The 19,652-nt window shown below is 40.0% G+C and overlaps 1 protein-coding gene across 2 annotated transcripts in view; it reads left to right on the forward strand.

Moving 5' to 3' along the window:
* SPATA7 (spermatogenesis associated 7) overlaps window positions 1–12,743 on the forward strand; it is a 33,643-nt gene extending 20,900 nt beyond the window's left edge. For both annotated transcript variants that reach the window (XM_036384711.2, XM_036384712.2), the window contains exons 6-12: window positions 4,171–4,643; window positions 5,677–5,743; window positions 6,196–6,266; window positions 6,951–7,004; window positions 8,287–8,364; window positions 9,746–9,803; window positions 10,165–12,743. In XM_036384711.2, the coding sequence (XP_036240604.1) occupies window positions 4,171–4,643; window positions 5,677–5,743; window positions 6,196–6,266; window positions 6,951–7,004; window positions 8,287–8,364; window positions 9,746–9,803; window positions 10,165–10,659 (1,296 nt within the window). In that variant the 3' untranslated portion in view covers window positions 10,660–12,743. The remainder of the gene's footprint in view (window positions 1–4,170; window positions 4,644–5,676; window positions 5,744–6,195; window positions 6,267–6,950; window positions 7,005–8,286; window positions 8,365–9,745; window positions 9,804–10,164) is intronic.
* Window positions 12,744–19,652: the final 6,909 nt, after the last annotated feature.

The raw sequence follows: 19,652 nt of genomic DNA on the forward strand, positions 1-19,652 counted from the left end.
GAACTATTCTACTGGAAGACCTTTTCATACAAGAACAAGTTAATTTCAAGATTAAACTAATCTTACTGTAATTTCAGTGACCCCAGTGAGAGCTGCATTGGACCTTTTATGTGAAAAAGTATTTAGCAACCTTTCTTTTCAAGGTTTGGTTTTTTATAAGGCAGCTGATAAATTAGTGGCTTTTGAGCTGGAAAACTAAACTTCTTGTAGAAATTAAAAGTAATTTATAGTGAAATCTGGACTCTTTCTCTGTGTTACTACTTTTGCCCATCAGATGACAGCAGCATGCTTTGATCTCTTTTTACTGAATTTTCTCTTCCACAGAGTCCATGAAAATTCAGAGGTCCTTTCTCTACATCCTTGTTGCAAAGTACTGCTCAGTTTACCCCAGTTTTGTGACTAATAAAATCAAAGCATAAATACATACTTTATGAAACTTTTTTAAGGAGCTGAAATGTATCATTGAGTAGATTTGTATCTTTCAAAACAGATTGTACTTGGTTGAATTAACAGAATAGAAACATATATTGATAAGCAAGATATAAGTCAAGATTTTTTACTCCAAATTACATTAGTTATAGTTCTTGATAGTTCTAACAGCTAAAGTTCAGTTACTATACTGGAATTTCTTTAAAATTTTATTTGAAGAATAGAACTAATAATATATTTTAATAAGCTTCCTATTTGTAGACATGTTTTTTGTCTTTTTTTGTTTCCTACTTAAACATCTGATGTTTTGAATAGAAAACAGAGCAGGAAGTGAGCACGCTTGCTTACATTTTTTTTGCAGGATAATTTTCTGAAAAAGAGACAAATTTCAGACAAACAGCAATCTCTGACACTCCTTAAAATCTTTTGAAGTGACATTGTTCCTTGTTCATGATATTGTTTCTTTGTCTACTTGGAGTGTACTTCTCCCTGTTTGAGTGGTAAAGTTTTGCCTCAGGATAAGGGCTTTGAAAGACATTCTTTTCTCAGTATTTGGAGGAGTACATCTCACAGCTGGCACAGATGCAGCTTTGGGTTGAAATTCTCTCTAGTCACGAGTGAGCTAATTGGTCTGTTCACTTATGAAATGTTTTAGAAGGAGAAGAAGATAACTGCCCTAAGCTTCCTCATACATAAGGAGTGCTTAAATTTAGGATATTTCCATGTCAACCTTGTGATTTTGTCTTGTTTTGTATCAACTTAACTGCTTCTGAGGAACAGAGCATTTCATTTTCATGAGGTCTAGATAAATAATTGGCTGATATAACTTCATTTCTTGTCTTAATAATTATTTTGCATAATGCGGGGAACCAGTCCTCATATGCTGACAAATGCTTCTACAATACAATTTATATTGCAGCTCAATGAAACTGCTTTAGTCACTGAGAGTAAAGCATTTACAAGAATTAAGCTGTTTAGAATATACACTGAAGGGTATGGAATTAGTTTTTATCTATATAGGTGGATGCTGAAACTTTCCAGTCTTATCTGTTTTCTATAGTGCTGAGCTACCACTGCAACCACTTTATATGCAAACAATCACACTGGTAAGCCTCATTATTCTGCTTGCTAACACAGGCATTTGTTTGGCATTGTAACTGCATGTTATCAGTTCAGCATTTAATTATGCTGTAGTAGTAAAATGCAGTTCACTCACATGGGACACCATCAAGAAGAGCTTATTTTGCCTCAGCTAAGTAAAAGAAAACTTCTTTGCATTAGGCACCAGCAACTGGATATTTAGGGATACTGGAATAATTTAGATAGATCTACTGATGTGAGAGAAAATTATGAAGGAAATATATGGTATGATGGTAGTGTGATCTGTGACTTAATTTTCACAATGAAATACCTGCATTTTTATTATTCTTGTAAATAGCATTTACTGCATGCTACAAAATGTATATTCATCATAATTCAGCTTTAATTTAAAATATTGTGTTTGAAAAGAAAAAAATGAAATAGTGTAGATTCTAAGCAATAACAGTAGCAGAATTATGAGAAACTGGAGCATTTATGCAGTAAGAGTCTATTGCTAAGAATTTTTAAAAACACCTTTTTTAGGGTTGAATGTTAGAATAGAAACTTTACAAGCTATGCTACCAATTATATAGGTTAATATACTACACTATGTCTTACTGGTTTGCTAGTAATATATTACTACCTTACACTATCTATTTATAGGTTAGAATGTCATGAATTTTCAATAAATGTATAAAGATTCTAGTTTTGGTCATTGGGTTTTTTTTCTCTCCATGCTCACCCCAGTAGGAGACTTCAGAAGTCTCAGGACAAGTATTGATTATCTTGCAGAATCCCCACAGGCACTTTATTTTACAGTTGTTTTTGTGACTTTTGTTGGCATTCAGTCCATTTGTCACTTCCTGGTGGGGAAAATCACACATCCAGCCTTCAATCCAAATCTTAATCAGCTGATTATTTTCAAAAAGTGAAGTATTCTTGAGGATTTTCTCAAGGTTTATATTGTGCTCAGGCAATGCAGCCCTATTGGAAATGCACTGGATCTGTATTTCAGTCTTACTTCCTCAAAGTAGTTTCCACATAGCTTAATTGTGAGATCAGGGTAGGCTACTTGGTGAATCTGTGAATCTTCTCAATTGGCATTATGGTTGTATGTCATAAATAAATGTGTCACAGCACATGTACAGGTCACACCATACTGCATCCACCCTTTCTCAGGCTTCCCATAGGGCACATGTTCCTTCAGTAACTTCAGTAATGTAATGCTTCTGCTTAATAGTTTTTATTTGGCTGATAGAAGTATAATAGAAATGAATGAAACACATATGGAAATCATCTTCCTTTTCTTCCTTTTGTCACTGCAGAGCTTATGGTCTGTACTGGTGTCTCCTTTTCTTCCTGTTTCTTGTTAGGTGGTGGAGGTACATGGACAAGTTAATTTCTGTGTTAGCCTATCTGAACTGAACTTCAAGTTTGTTAAAAACCTCAAATGGCTTAGAAATTTAATTTTCTTCTTTGGAAACACCTCTACTTGTATACATTCTCTTAAAATCTTACAACAATTTATTGCTGATGATGTGGACCTATATGAACTGCCCTAGTGTTAGGAAAGTATGATAGTAATTTTAGAAAGTTAGCTGTAGGCTTTGAATTGGTTTTTCTCAGATTTTATAATTCAGCTGTTGTTTTGCCTTGCTGATTGCATGGCACAGCAGTGAGATTTTTCCAGAATTACACTATCCTCAGCTTGTCTCTCTCACTGTTGCACTGTAAGCCCTGTCTCTGGGAGTTGTGGTGCTAGATAGTTAGAGTACACACAGTGGGAGTCATCTCTTCTGCATCACACAGTTGTTGAATTTCATAAATAGTTATATGTGTGGATGCAATAAATTGGTTCATACAAAATTTTCTTTGCTGATAGGCTTCTGGTTTAATCTTCCAGTTCTGCAGCATGCTTGCCCATGGAGACTGTAAAATGTCATACATGATTTTCACTGATTGACAGAATATTCGGTGGGTGGCTGTATCCTAGGTAGGAAAATAACATACAACATCTGTTTCCATAAGGTGTTTTAGACACATTGTAAAGCAAAATTACCTATCCAGGTATTTATGCTTTGATATTGCAAGTTTTTCAAAACTCTATGACTGAAATAAAATTTCTATTTAATTGTTCATTCTAATTTAACAAAACAAACAAAAAATGACCAAACCAACCAAAAACTCCACCTTAAAATATCACTTGAATTTAGTTGTGTTTCTGTCTTATTTGTCTTTGTCACAGTGTCATAATACAATTCCGGAATAATCTTGAATTTTTCAGCATGGGATAATTTTCGGTAATGTCTGCCTTAGATTGCCCAGGTGGTATGAACAAGGGGGGGGAATATTTGAACTGTTCCAAATTATTTGACTCAGTGGAATGATTTCTTGACATCTAAAAATTTATTGATTAAACTCTTGGTTTGATGTAGCCATCAATATTCTGTAACAGAGCACCAATGTTTTGCTACTGAAGTAAACCATTTCCTTATTACTCTCTTATTTCCAGTGACTAGGTTTTAAAATCTGTTAGCACTGAGGCTCTAAGTTGGTAACTCCCAGTTTCCAACTGGATAGCTCCCAGTAATATCTGGGAGTACCATCATAAGCAAAGCAGGTAACTTACAAAGCAATCAAATGTTGTTTTATTTTTTCTAGAGTCTCTCGGAAGCAGAAGATGGTGTCTCACCCTCTGCTGGGCAGGCACAGTACCTATCAGGAGCAGCATCTTCTCACGGCGAGGATTGCTTGGTTCACTGCGGTGCAGGGAAATGCACCAGGAAACGCTCTCGGAACACGGCCGGGGCGTCGTACCCCAGTGTGTGCGTGTCACGGGCAGCGGGCAGGCGCTCTGTGCTGCCCCGCAGCCGCTCCATCGAGAGTTTTGGCAGCGTTGTTGGTTGTTCCCAGGGGTGCCAAGGACACCACTCCCAGGCCATCGGCGGGGACCTTCTAGAGAGGCACTCGGAATGCTTCACCAAGAGCCGAAAGCCTTTCACTCCACGCACATTAATATCAGATGCTAAACCTTTCCTGTCAGAGTACAGGTTTTACACTCCTGCTCAAAGGAGGAGGAGAAATCACCGCAAATCACAGCTTGTGGAAGCTCAAACACAGACTGATATGACCAGGTACAGAGAGTGAAGCTTTATTTTGAAGCTCTGGAATTTAGATGTTATCATAACATCTTCATAAAGGCGAGATGTTTTGCTCTCATTACATTTGTATAAAACCAAAATAATTATACTGATTACTAGAACTTACAACTAGACTAATTATTCTAGATACACCTTAGCAAAAGCCAGAAAAGAATGTGATTTTCCTTTTTTCACTGGCGTATTTTCCTGTCTTCTTTCTGGAACAACTGTTTTAATTTATACAGATTGGATACAAAGTGCTACTAAATTCAAACTTTGGAATCTCACATCTGCTGGGACTAATCATTCCCTCTCTCTTCCCTATGCTCTCTGATGTATAGTTCTGTCTTGTAAAGAATTAACCAATATAAGAATGCAAGTAGTTCCCACTATTGCCTCTGTAATCTCGTGCTTTCCAGTCTGTTAATTAATGCATCATGCAAACATCTTTTTTTAATTCTTGATTGCAGCTCTTCATTTTTTTAAATACCTTTAAATTAAATTATATACAGATATATACTATGTATAAAATACTTGAAACAAAATTAGTGTCCTCTTGCATTGAACTTCTTAGCAAGTTGAACAGTTCTGATTTTGTTTCTACTGATACTACCGTGTAAAGTGAAGTTTTTTCCCTTCTGTGCCCTCCATGCCTGCATGTCCAACTCCAGTTTTGTCATAGAATAAATTAGGAATTTCCTAAGACTGGAATTATGATATCTTTGGCTCTGTATTGCAACTGTAGATTTTCTATCTGTGGGTTGTCTATTTTCCTGGTGCACTTTTAATTTCAGGATCATCTCCATTCTTAATTCTGAACAATTATTTTGAATAGTTCAGTTATCCACTGCTAATATGCAGCTAAAAAATTATTTTGGATCACCTGTCTGGCAGAAATTTTCTGAACTGTTTGTTACTACATTCTGTTGAGGCCAATAAGACATTTCCACAGTGGCACTGCTATTCTCATCCTACATTTTTTGAAAGTAGTCTACTTGGGAATCTAATACCTCTCTAAATTTTGTAGCTTTCCACCTGAAGACAAAGTGCCTGTGAGAAAAGTTACGGGTGAAAAGCAGAAGATCAAATCAAAGGTAATGATGCATCTGTCAGTCATCTGGGTACTCTTCCCACCACCATCACTGTGGGGTAATGCAATTCGTCACTGCCACAGCAGTGAGCAGCTGATTTAGCTGTTCTTCTCTCTATTGCCATGACATGAGTTAGTTCCATAGAGCAGAGAGAATTTCAGAATACTGAGTGGAAACTATAAGAAAAAACACTGAGACCCATGAAGAGATGTCTTTAATTTTATTTTTTTTATTGTTTCTATAAGTGCACTATCAAATATCTGTTAAGGCCATAGATAATTGCTACATGACTTTCCAGCAGCAGGTGTCCCATTTGTCTGTTTACCCAGAGTGTCTCAGAAAAGATATGGAATTTCTAGGGCTGCTTAATCGCAGAGAGTTATTAGATTCATTTTAATGGTGAAATTTGCTGTATATTTGCACTAATAATAAAGATTTTTGTTTCTGTGTTGTAGGCTGAAGATAAAAGATATACTTTCGATGAGCCTGAGAGAGGAGTAGATGATTTTCAACTCTCCATCCCAAGGTGCCTGATTTACAGCAGGAGGGAATATTTGAAATGTTCCTTTCTATACAGCTGGACCTTAGGCCATAAGTCTTCACTAGCATTTCTCTTTGTGTCTTCTTCTCACAGAACTTTTATTGGGTTTTTTATATCAATGGCCTTTTCCAACTTCAAAATTCATTCTTTTCTTGTGATAAGTTCCACTGGGAAGCCAATTAAGAAAGAGAGCTCTGAAAAATATGAGTATTTTTGTCAGAATTGACTGATGAGACATTAATACAGTTGTTAGTAGGCCAGAGCCCAAGGGCTCCGAGCTGATTCTCCTCATTGCTGACCTAAGTGTCACGCATGACTCGCTGATTTGCTCTCTGGCCTTTTCATACAAAGGCATTTTTATCTGAGGAAAAAAATGTACTCTGAGTTAAAAAAGCATTCTTACAGATAACAGAGATTGAATAGCATCTGAAGTAGCACCAAGGTCTTCTGAGCACTGCATCGAGGGAAGTGGTGTAATACTCTTGAAGTCTTTCAGGTTTCAGTGCCAGCAGGGGATTTTGCTCCTGGAGCAGGGTTTAGGGGTGTTATGGTGGGTTTTTTTGTGAAAGAGCATCATATAATGGCACTCCATGGCTCCAGAAGAAAATTACATGTAAGGTAGTATAAAAGGTGTTTAGAATGTTGTTTTTTTTCTTGCCCTCTGATTAGAGAGACATCATGGTGTCCTCAGAAGTCTTCACCAGAGAGAAGTGATGATGCTGAGTAAGTATGCTTTTAAACCTTTTTTCTTCTCTTTTACAACATCAAACTAGAAGGCTTTCCTCAAAACTGATGAATTTGAAAAATAAAATACTTTAAAAATTTATGTGAATCAAAAAGCAAAGACAATTTATTTTATCTTCAGAAGATTGTACAGTGCCTATAGTTTTTTTCCATTTCTTTTTAGGTCTGTAATCTCTGAAGCAAATATTGGCAAATGAAGCACCAAATTAAAAGGCATTCTTACCACATTTCTGCACTGAAATTTGATGAAAATTAGTAGAGTTTTGAGTTATATTCAGAAACACTGTAAAGCTTCATCAAATGGCCTTGGAAAAGTCATTTAATTCTTTGTGCTTTAGGACAGCCTTGTGTATGCCTAACTTAAGGCTTATAATAAAGGTCTCAAATACCAGCTGTAGGTAACTTCCTTGACTATAGAGGGAACCAAAATTATAATCTTTAGGCACAATAACAAATTTTATATAATGAAAATCATGCAAAATGTATTCCATTTTTTATTTTCTGTTTATTAAGACTGGAGAATGACTCAGTAGAGTTTGATTGGATGCTTTGGGAGATTTAGAAAGATGCTGTGAAAGAGAAACTGAAATATTTTCTTTGGGGGTTTTCTTTCCTGTTGTCTTTCAAGCAGAACTCCAGACTTTTTAAGGGTCCAATTTAGAGTAATTGGCATCAACAACTCTTTTAGAGGTACTAAAATAGAGATAAGAGGTGAAAGTCACATCTCACACTAAGATTTTATCCATCAAGGAGATATGTTGAAATGAGTGGATGCTGCAAATAAGCAGTTATATCCTTTTCGGCTTCCATTTAGGACCAGCAATTTTCAGCTGCAGTTTTCAGAGAAAATTCTCTAGAAGCTCCTTTGGAAGCCTATACCCAGAGCATCAAACTGCAATTGTTCACTTTTTTCCCAGTTAGCTCCCCTTTCTTGAGGGCAGTGCAGGTTCTGAACTCTTGCCAAGATTCACTGATTCCCTCACTTGGGATCTCTCTGCTAATTTATTCTCCAGCAGAAAGTTAGCATAAAGGCAAAGCACTATGACCACCTTGCTAACAGTCTCATATTTTGCAGTTTTTTATTATCCAGATTGAACAAATGTCTAGCTTGTCATGATAGCCTTACCTTTTATGAAACATAACTGCTGATGTAAGAACTATAAAATCTTCTTTCCAGTGAAGGTGATTAAACCTACTAAAATGTGTCATATGTGTTTCTATGGTAGAGCATTTAACATTGGGATTTCTATTCTCCCTGCAGAGAAGAGGAGCTTTTGTATTTAACTTTCATTGAAGAAGTAACAAATGAAATTCTTAGACTTGGCATATTTTCTAACAGGTAGGTTACAGTTGTTTCCAATTTTGCAATGCTATGTCAGAAACCCATGGACTCCCTAAGTAAGGGAAGTAGTGATTAGTAATAATGTCTTTATACACACATATACACAGTTAGCCCTTGCTTTTGTTTTGTTTCCTCTTCTTTTTTGCTTTATGTAAGAAAGAGGAACTAGGAAATACCTTTGGGTCATCAACTTTGATCTGCTGCTATGTACCATGAGATAAAAGCTTCTGTTAAAAACTGACCTGGAACCCTAGGTGGAAAAATACTAAGAACTCATTTTAGTCTGCAACATCTGTTTTGTTAAATAAACTGAGTTACTAGTCTTTTACACAACAGGTCCTTTGTCCCCCTTCTGTCCTTCCAGTTCCAGTATGAATTCAGTCTTCAACATGAGTTGCAAGGGTTACATTCTCTTGCAGATAAAAGTTCACCAACTGCTAAATCAGAACTTTTTTTTCAATATGATACTGGTTCTTTCTAGTAAAGAACTCTCAATTTATGCAAAAAAACCATTGCAGTATTTCTATACATACACAGAATATATATACAGAATCTTAAACCATTTTTGAAAATCTGCATTCAAGGCAGTCTAATTTCATATATTCTGATCTTGCTTTGGGTTGATAATGTTCCCAGCTGCTTTTGCTATTCTATGTGCTCTTATTTTTTTCTTCTTATGTCAAGGCTGTCAATAAGAATACTAAATACACCAAGTAAAAAAATTAATCTTCAAGAAATTTTGAAAGCAGTCTACCTCTGGCTCTTTTACAGTAATTTTTTCTTCCACCAGAACCCTTCTTACACATTTTTATTATACTTTCAGATGTAAGCTAGGTTAAATTCACTTGACTTTCTAGAATTCTGTTCCAGTGACTGTGTACTTTAGTTGTCACAGAACACTTTCTTTACAGAATCTTTTTTCTCATTCAGCCTAAGAAATGGAAGAGAGCTCTCGGGACTGAGTATTTTTCTCTGGATTTTTTTCTTTTTACTGACGCTGGATTTTATTCCTTCTCTTTATTTATTCTTGTGTATAGCAGCCACTATGGTGCATCCAAGAGATTTTGGATACTTCAACATGCCAGTAGAATCGCCACTGGATTGGAGCACATAGGCACACCAGGTCAAACACACACATAGCTGTACAACAAGTCACCCCACAATTGCCATGTGCTGCCCAAAGCCAAGCCTGCCTGCTGAGCACGTGTCCAGTGGGTTGCTGACTACAGGTAGCCCTCTTTGTGACAGAGGAATTGAAACAGTCTTAGAGGTGCCATTCAGCTAAGAAATGGAAATGAAAACATACTGTCATTAGGTTATGTACGTCTGTTAAAAGTTGGTTTTCCTCCTGTGAAATAATTTGATTTTTTATTTATAGGGTTCTGGAGCAACTGTTTAAGTGCCATATAGAAGAAAATAAGAACCGCCTTGATGAGGTATGTGCTGCCCTTACAGTAGTCTCTGCATATGGTTTAGGTGACATTTCCAAAGAGCAGGGCAAAGGCACAGGTATATTGGAGGGTAAAGGTAACCAGAATATTCAGAATACTCAGTGGGGAGCCTCTCTCTCTCCATGAATGAGATCTGCTCACTCATGGATCACAGCAGATTAGGAGTCACAGGTACTGTGACAAAGAATGGACAACAGTCAATTCAGTTTGGTGACACTCAGTGTTTCATTTAGTCACTTGATTGCAAGCAGCCTCCCTTTCCTTCTGTCAGTTAAGCCCTGTGTGAGCGGTGCTCAGGTGCCATGGGGCTGGAGCAGTGTCACCCTTTTCCTCCTTCACCCCTTAGGGCAAAATGCGTCAGATGTTGGATGTGCTGAAATCAGACCTTGGCTGCGACCAGGACAGCGACACTGAGCCAATCCATGCAGATCAGGAGGCCTCGGGCCCACTGGAGCAGCGGAAGTGTGATACAACAGAAGAGCTCGAGTTTGCCAGTAAAGGTCACAGGCTGAGGAAAGCTACAAAAAATGAAGAATTCCTTGAGACCAGGGACTTGTCATTAACGAAACCAAGCCAATGTGGATCACTGTCCCGGTGCAAAAGGTCAAGGGAGACACGGGGCAAGGAGGACTTCTCAGAAGATACCACTGAAATTATGGGTGCTGGGAAAGAGTCTGATTTCTGTGGTGTGGTATTTGAAGAACACCCAGACACTTCACCCACCTGTGAGGCAGCTTCAAATTTGTTTGTTTGTGACATTGATTTTGACGTCAATAAGGAGCTTGATGAACTTGATGAAAACTTTGCAGAGGCCCTTCACATTTCACCTAACTATTCATAACTGTAACCAACACTTACCTGTTAAACAGGGATAGAGCTCCTTCTGTGGTGAACTGCCATTTGTCAACCAACAGTAAATTGTTAGGTTTATTTTCAGTTATTTCTGTTTAAATACTGCTAAGATCTCTGTAGCAGGATACTATTAATTGGGCATTAATCTCTATGTAAATTAGATCTTAAAGGATAAAGGGTCAGTTAAGGGTCAGTTATCAGAAGAATTTTTTGTATTTTGCCTATAATTGTATAACTCAAAACAAACTTGAGAATATTAAAACTAGATTTATATTTTTTAGAGCTGTAATAAAAAGTTATGAAATATTTATTGATTTAAATAAATTAATTGATAGTACATTTATGATCCTGCTATAAAGATCTGAGTTGTTGTAGTCTGGAAGAATTCAACAACTTAACATAAACTTAACATCAAACTATGTCCTCTTCCAGAATGGACAAGCAGTTCCACCATGCAGTGTGCTATGTTACCATTTGCAGAAGCCCATCAATGAAAAATCAAACTATTTCACAAGAAGAAAATCCAAATTTTAACAGATCTATGTAGATTAATGACTGCATTTTTTTGATATTTTTAGTTCTTTACTTGAATGCAACTGCTAAGTTCAATTTCTTGCACTGATGACAGCCATGGCATAGCATTCTGCATCAAGCTTTGGTTTTGGAAAATGATTGAATTGCTTACTGTTTGTTGACTAGAGCTGTGTAGAAGAAAACACATCAGGCACCTTGTACAGCAAATGGAAAAGTGGTGGTGTATTTTCTAGTTTAAGTTTAAATTAAGCTTTGTACATGCATTGCACGAAATCAACCCCAATGTCATTGTTTAATCAGAGTACAGCTATTGCCTGACATTCCTGTTGCTGCAGAATGAGTTTAACAGGTTCTGAGGAAATGCTGGCAAGTTACATTGTCTTGCTGTAGGTGAGGAACTAGGAGAAGTCTTAGGAACCTGGATAAAGCCTGTCCTCTGATATCTCCTAGGATCAGTTTCTAACCTTCTTCCTCCAAAGACAAGCCCAAGCTGTACCAGTTCTTACATATAACAACTGCCACCACCTGCCTCCCCTGTGCCTCAACCAAAGTCTGTGACTCCATCAGCCAGATGACCCATTGCAGCTTAAAGGAGCTCCAACAGACACAGACCACTGCTTCACTTATGAAGCATAAACTTTTAGACAAAAAAGAAATTTCAAAAAACAGCTAAAGGAAGGCAGTCAGAGAAAAACGTCTGGCATAATCACAGCACTGCAGTGCAGAGCACAATTCCCAAAGAAAGCAAAAGGCACTTTCCTGGGTGCCTTGTCCACAATAATAAATTGCACTTGTTGACAATTACAGGAGACAGAGTTTATTTTAGCCAGGTACATGTGGCTGGGCAGATGGGCACCAGCCTTTCATCTGCCACACTCAGCTGGCTGCCTTGTAAGCCTGGCCTGCAGCACGAGTGCTCTGGCTCACTGAAAAGCAGGTGAGATAATGTGAGGACTTCTACATCCCCCCATCAGAGCCTGTCTTGTTGCAAAGATGTGACCACAGGGCTGAGTCAGTACAGTGCAGGGAGGGTTTGTCCTCAATCACAAGTGATCACAGACCTCCTCCCATCCTCAAGGGAACTCCCTCTCTATTCCTTACCCAAGGGACCTGAACAGAAAGGATGCCCTAGGAAACTTGTTTCTACTTTACAAAGAATTCTGTCCCACAGGGACTGGTTCAAAAACTAAAGAGCATGGTTTGATGCATAAAAGTATAAAGCCTCTTTGCTCCTCAGCCAGGACTTCACCCATTCTTCAGGCCCTCCATTCCAAGTTCTCCATTCTTGGTCAATAATAGGAATTTAGAGTTTTTTTCCCTTCCTATCTCTACACTTGTGAGTTGTACATTGTAAAAAATGTCACTCAGCAAACTTTGGCTTCTGGTCTGCATGAGTCTGATTAAAGATTAGTAAGAATTTCACATTCAATTTCTGTAAATGCAAAAATACTGTAGGAAAATCACAGAAAGGCACTAGTAATGACATACTGATTTCCTGTAATACAAGTAACATAAAAACAAATAAAAACCTTGACCATATTTCCTGTTGATGAACTGTCTCAACATCAATGACATTTTTTTCTGGGTAACTTTTTTTCTGGGTAACAGCAACTTAAAAGAAGAAATAAATTGATTAAGAGAGACCTTTCACAAAGAAAGCACCTGCCTTCCTAAACTGTAAGTGTGAACGTTTGTTGGATCCACAGTGAAATGTCTGTTAAAGAACCTAAGAATTACACACCCCCATATCCAGCAACTGGAGCAGTGAGTCCACTTCCACAGAACTGGTTTCTCTCATTGTAGAGGCACTCCTATAAGAGTGGGGAAAAATCATTCTAGATAGATGTTACCTATATAAAATCAGTTTATCTGCAAATCCAAGAGAAAATTCAGGCTGCCTTGGATTTAAAACTTTCTCTCTTCTATTCACATTTACTTTTAAGATAGTGCTTAAAACATAAGTTGTTTAAAGACCCTGATATGCAAGCCTGGCCCACATCACTGATAAGATTAATCAACACTGCAAGGCTTGGGGATTTTTTCTGAGGGTTTTAGTTGGTTGGGTTTGAATTTTTTTCTCTCGTCGCATTTTACTTTGTGTTATACTCAAGTCTTGGCACAAGCAGTAGCAGAACAAGGCAGTGACACACCCTTACATACCTGAATCCTTCAGGTTTAACAAGCTTGGGAGCAGTCAGCAGCAGTGATCTGCAGTGTAAAGATTTTTTTCTGCCCAGATTCATTTGGGCCATGAGTAGATACATCATAACATCAATGTTTTTCAGATAGACAAAAGCCTGCTAGTGTTACTTTGCTGTAACAAAATGGCCTCTTATCTTTAAAGCTACAGTTTTGTCATCAGTACTGTTTGTTTCAAAGGTAGGATTCTGTTTATTTACAAAGCAAAGTAGGGCTTTTGGTCATTTGAAGTAAAGATTAGCAGGATCAAAGAATAAAGGTGCTCACATGTCTTAGGGCTGACCAGAAAACCAGCTTTGAGCCATCCTTTTATGCTTGATCCACCCAGTGTTTACAGCTCCTATAGAGTTTTCATTTAGGCTTAGCTGCAGAATGACCTCACAATTTTGTTTCTCTGCATTTCTATACACTTTATAATTTATAGCTATGCAAGAGTAGTTGTAAGAAGGATGCAGATCAACTGACAGCATTTCATGATTCAAGTACAAATGGCTCCATTGGACAATGGGGAAAGAAGGGCTACTTGTTTCCTCAGCAATGTTTTGTGCAACGTTTGTGAGTAAGAGAACTAGAACATCAGCATAAATAAAAATTAGTCCCAGGAGTTTCATTTGTAGCCTCTAAGGCAGGCTGTTCCATTGTGGTGACAGCACAGTTTCTAACCAACAAGATGTTTTAGTAATGTCCTTTAGTGCATGACTACTCTTCTGGTGTCTGAGTACCTGGGACAGGCAGCAGCTCCAGGCCACAGCCTGGAATAAGTAGAAATAGCAATGGAGAATGAATGTTAAAGAGAAGACAGGAAGAAAGGATTGGCAAAAGGGAAATTGTTACTGATTCCATCTTTTAAAGTGAGACCTATTACTGGCTAGAGTACAGGTGCAATGTAGAGATTTAGGTGCCACTTGTTAACAACATTGGCCTTCAAATGTATTTTACCTTCCTATGTATACATAATGCATGATACCACCTTTGTATCATAGCACTTGTATTTGAGACCTAAATATTTATGCAAAGGGGAAAAAATACAAAATTGGAACTCAAGGTCCACATCAGTATCCCACTAATTTTTGACCACCCAAGACAGGAGTATACATTGATAAGCAAGTGGAGGGCACTACAGCTGTGAGATGTTCCAAAGGCATCATTTTTTCTCTGGCCCTTCCCAGGCACTTACCCTGCTGTTCTCAAGAGCTGACACCTGGTATGTACACAGATTACAAGGAACAGAACAGCAACCAGTGATTTTAACAAAAATCATTTCTCACTCTCCAAAACAACCAAACCAGATACAAGCAGTCCAATCTTCCTGTTTCCTTTAGTGAAATCTGCTTCATTCAGAAACAACCACCTTCAGTTTTTATTCCAGTAGTAAAGCAAGTCATATACAAACAGGTGAGCAGTAAATTAATCTGCCCCAGCCACTGCCCCAGCATGGGTCACGGCCAGTCAAGGGATCCAGTTACAAAACCTGTAGCAGGTCATGGGCCAGGGGAAGTTGAGCATGTCACAGGGATAAAGCATCACTGGGAAGGGAAAAAGAAGAAACAGCAGTTGCAACTAGCTCAACAAATCATCTGAGTTGTAGAACACCCACCCATAGCTTATCTCCATTTTAAAGCCTAGGAGGACTCCAGCGTGTCAGGCAGCTGAGGAGCAGCAACAAGAATTGTTATTTCAATTGAAGGGTACCAAAATTAAGGATGAAGTACTGTGCATGGGACTTTCTGTTCTCTGTAGAAAGTCTCCAGAATAGCTGGGTTCCTAATGGTACCTTTTAGCTCACCCACTAAGCTAATTCTAGCTGACAGCAAAGGCCAGGAGGTGTACCTGACAGCCAGGTGACAACACACAAAACTTCACTTGCATTCATCTTTGAAGCCGTGACACTGGCCTGCAAAAAGTGCAGGCTCGCAACCCAACACCATGTTTGAGGCTGGAGGAATGCCAGACTTCCCAACACAGGCTGCTGCTGTGCCCCTGCTGCTCTTGCAGATCACAGGCTTTAGCACACACAGGTTCCCCTGCAATCCTTCCAGCCCTCCCACACTGGGGGAATGAAATTGGACCTTGAGAAGGGCAAGGAAAGGCTACATAAATGGAGTAGGGAGGCCTCTGAAACCTGAGTGAGAGACTCCAGCAGAGCCTCAGGCTGGCAGGCAACAGAGCTGTGCTGTCCCATTCTCGTAGGGAACAGGCAGCGTGATCTGTAGCACGAGGTGCAGAGCTCTCTGCAGTTATCCCAAGAATTCAGCAAGCCTGTAGGACTCCCCTTACAGTATCTGTGTGAGGGCTGCAGCATACCTTACATCTCACAGCAGCCAGAGACTGGTTCCAGCTGAGTAACACAACTATGAGGTGACCCCAGCTCTTCCCAGTATCCATTTCTCTCACTCATAAGCATGCTCACATGCCAAAGAAGTGAAGCAACGTGTTAAAGGCCATCAGCTCTCCTGTCAGCCTGAGAATTCCTTGCAGGACCTCAGAGGTGTAGCCTCTCCAATCAGAAATTCAGCTCAGAGGCATTTGGCACGCTGCTTTTTCCCAATGTTTGACACAAGTGAAACCTGAGATCACACAGATAGCACAGGTTTGGAAGCTGGCTCTGAGGCTTCCCAAAAGCTGGGCACAACCATCTAAGATAACAGTGGATTCTAAGAGAAAGACAGAAGAGCTCCTGAAGCTTTCATCTTGGTTTTCCCTTCCCCAGACACAAGCTTGCATAATGGCTACTCCCATCCCACCCTGACAGCCTTTAGCCTTTGTCATGGTTTGACACTGGCACAATGCCAGTGCCCCCATGAAGATACTTTCTCCCTGGTTTCTGCTGTGAGATGTGACCAGGAATAAGTAAAGCAGGCTCTTACTTAGGAAAGAAAAGAACTAGAACTTTATTAACTACTCTACAACTACAAATAAAAAGGAACACACACATACAGGGAAAATGAAAACTTCACAAATGCATTTCCTCCTCCCCCCACTAAATTTCTAACACAATACATTGTTCTTCAAATCACTAATTTTCGGTTCAGCATCACTTTTTAGACAATTAATCTTCAGTTCATCAAGAGGAGAGGAGTCTTTCTTGTACTATGGGCTTCTCCTGGAAACACAGTCGAAGCTTCGTGTGTTTCTGTGTCACTCGTGGCACCGCCCGGAGTACATCTGCCGTTGTGACTTCTTCTTTTCTATGTCTAGTGCTTTCACCACTGAACACGGACAAGAACTGCTTTTAGGGTTGTCTTTTAAGGATGCTCTGTCTTGATCTAAAAAAGGCACAGTTTCTCCTTTGGGACACCTGTCTCCACAATCTCTCCTTTTGGGACACCTGTCCCCCCCATATTTTTTCACCCCCTGGGGCCGAGGGGCACTAACACTGAACTCTCTTGGTCTTGAGGCCATTGCCTCCCCCTAGAATGCAGTCTCTGTATCACAAGGAACATGGTTCTGTCCATGGCTATACAAAAAGAGTCTAGCAAAAACTACTCTATCATCTCTTCCCACTAGGATTTTTCTCTATTTTTTTACTATCTCTCACTCGCCCAGACTTCTCTCACACTGGCCTATTTCTTTCTTCATTTTCTACTCTATCTTCCAGGAGAAGTCAATGATCTGTAAAGTTCTCATTCTCTAAAAAGGGGTTAAAAGCTCCTACAAGCGGCCGGCTGAACCCCCCCTTCTTCTCCGTCCCAGCCGTGCTGCCGGCGCAGGCCCATGTTTATCAAGTCTCAAGGTTACAGTCCCAGGCAGCAGCTCTTTCTCTCTCTCTCTCTCTGTGTCTCTCAGGGGGGGCTGCCCGATGGCTCCCGGTGTCTCTCTCTCTCTCTGTGTCTCTCTTCCACCCTTCCACCCCGGGGCTCAGGCCTACCTCTCTCGGCCTCATGGCTTTCCCCTCCCCCTGCCCAGCCAGCAGCTGGGCCGGGGGAGAGACCCGAACTCTTTCCCGCCGGAAACCCAAGAGGACCCTCCCAGGGGAGAGCTCTGCTTTTAACTCCGTGTTCTCAGAGGCGTGTCTATGTCTCAATGGTCAGGTTAAATGCTAATATTAAAGTCTGAATATCTATTGGCCAAAAACACAGCATCTTAAAAAACACATTTCTTGTCAAACTACTACATTCCACCCTTCGCTTCTGAGAACACACTTTCTAAAATTATTAACAAAATTACAAAACACTTTTACACTTCTACAAAACAAGAAAACTTTCATCTCTAGATTTTACTATGCATCTACTTTAACTCAATACATGCTTTGTTCTTATTTTTCTTTGGTCTTATCTCACAGCTTTACTCTTAACTTTATCTTATCATTCTCCCAAAATTCGATTCCCGGTCAGGGAACCAAAAATGTCATGGTTTGACACTGGCACAATGCCAGTGCCCCCATGAAGATACTTTCTCCCTGGTTTCTGCTGTGAGATGTGACCAGGAATAAGCAAAGCAGGCTCTTACTTAGGAAAGAAAAGAACTAGAACTTTATTAACTACTCTACAACTACAAATAAAAAGGAACACACACATACAGGGAAAATGAAAACTTCACAAATGCATTTCCTCCTCCCCCCACCAAATTTCTAACACAATACATTGTTCTTCAAATCACTAATTTTCGGTCCAGCATCACTTTTTAGACAATTAATCTTCAGTTCATCAAGAGGAGAGGAGTCTTTCTTGTACTATGGGCTTCTCCTGGAAACACAGTCGAAGCTTCGTGTGTTTCTGTGTCACTCGTGGCACCGCCCGGAGTACATCTGCCGTTGTGACTTCTTCTTTTCTATGTCTAGTGCTCTCACCACTGAACACGGACAAGAACTGCTTCTAGGGTTGTCTTTTAAGGATGCTCTGTCCTGATCTAAAAAAGGCACAGTTTCTCCTTTGGGACACCTGTCTCCACAATCTCTCCTTTTGGGACACCTGTCCCCCCCATATTTTTTCACCCCCTGGGGCCGAGGGGCACTAACACTGAACTCTCTTGGTCTTGAGGCCATTGCCTCCCCCTAGAATGCAGTCTCTGTATCACAAGGAACATGGTTCTGTCCATGGCTATACAAAAAGAGTCTAGCAAAAACTACTCTATCATCTCTTCCCACTAAGATTTTTCTCTATTTTTTTACTATCTCTCACTCGCCCAGACTTCTCTCACACTGGCCTATTTCTTTCTTCATTTTCTACTCTATCTTCCAGGAAAAGTCAATGATCTGTAAAGTTCTCATTCTCTAAAAAAGAGTTAAAAGCTCCTACAAGCAGCCGGCTGAACCCCCCCTTCTTCTCCGTCCCAGCCGTGCTGCCGGCGCAAGCCCATGTTTATCAAGTCTCAAAGTTACAGTCCCAGGCAGCGGCTCTTTCTCTCTCTCTCTCTCTGTGTCTCTCAGGGGGGGCTGCCCGATAGCTCCCGGTGTCTCTCTCTCTCTCTGTGTCTCTCTTCCACCCTTCCACCCCGAAGCTCAGGCCTACCTCTCTCAGCCTCATAGCTTTCCCCTCCCCCTGCCCAGCCAGCAGCTGGGCCGGGAGAGAGACCCGAACTCTTTCCCGCCGGAAACCCAAGAAGACCCTCCCAGAAGAGAGCTCTGCTTTTAACTCCGTGTTCTCAGAGGCGTATCTATGTCTCAATAGTCAAGTTAAATGCTAATATTAAAGTCTGAATATCTATTAGCCAAAAACACAGCATCTTAAAAAACACATTTCTTGTCAAACTACTACAGCCTTATACAGGGAGTTTCAGCCTAAGCATCAGTCTTTAAAGGCCCTTGCTTTGGGTTTCCATAGGGTGTGTTTCTCCATGGCTCCTCCTCAGTATTTGAACATCTTAGAGTCTCTGTTCAATTCACTTTATGGTGCTATCTGATCTCCCCAAAGGATTCTTGGGCACATCTCCCCAGCCAGCTCCTTGTTCCTCCCTGTACCTGAGGAAGCAGCTGGAGGTGAGAGCACAGCCCTGCCATGAGACACCCGTGGTGCAGTCCCAGGCACGCTCCAGTAACAGCACTGAGGGGCAGGTGAGTGGTAGGCTGGGCCAGCCCGTGGCCAAAGTTACCTTCCCAAATACCAGAAAATTCGACCTGTAGTATTTGTAAAGCATTTCCAGAATGTCCATTACTCTCAGCTCTGCTTATTTGTCATTATTTGAACACCAGCACTGTGCAGAGGGATAAGGCTGACCTTTTGTCCTGAAAACAGGCTCAAATGGAGCATTGTACTTCCAGCTTGATGGCATATATGCACTGAAAATGCTAAACTCACCATGGCAGCCCTC

The sequence above is a fragment of the Molothrus ater genome, chromosome 6 (assembly GCF_012460135.2).
Source record: "Molothrus ater isolate BHLD 08-10-18 breed brown headed cowbird chromosome 6, BPBGC_Mater_1.1, whole genome shotgun sequence".
NCBI lineage: Eukaryota > Metazoa > Chordata > Aves > Passeriformes > Icteridae > Molothrus > Molothrus ater.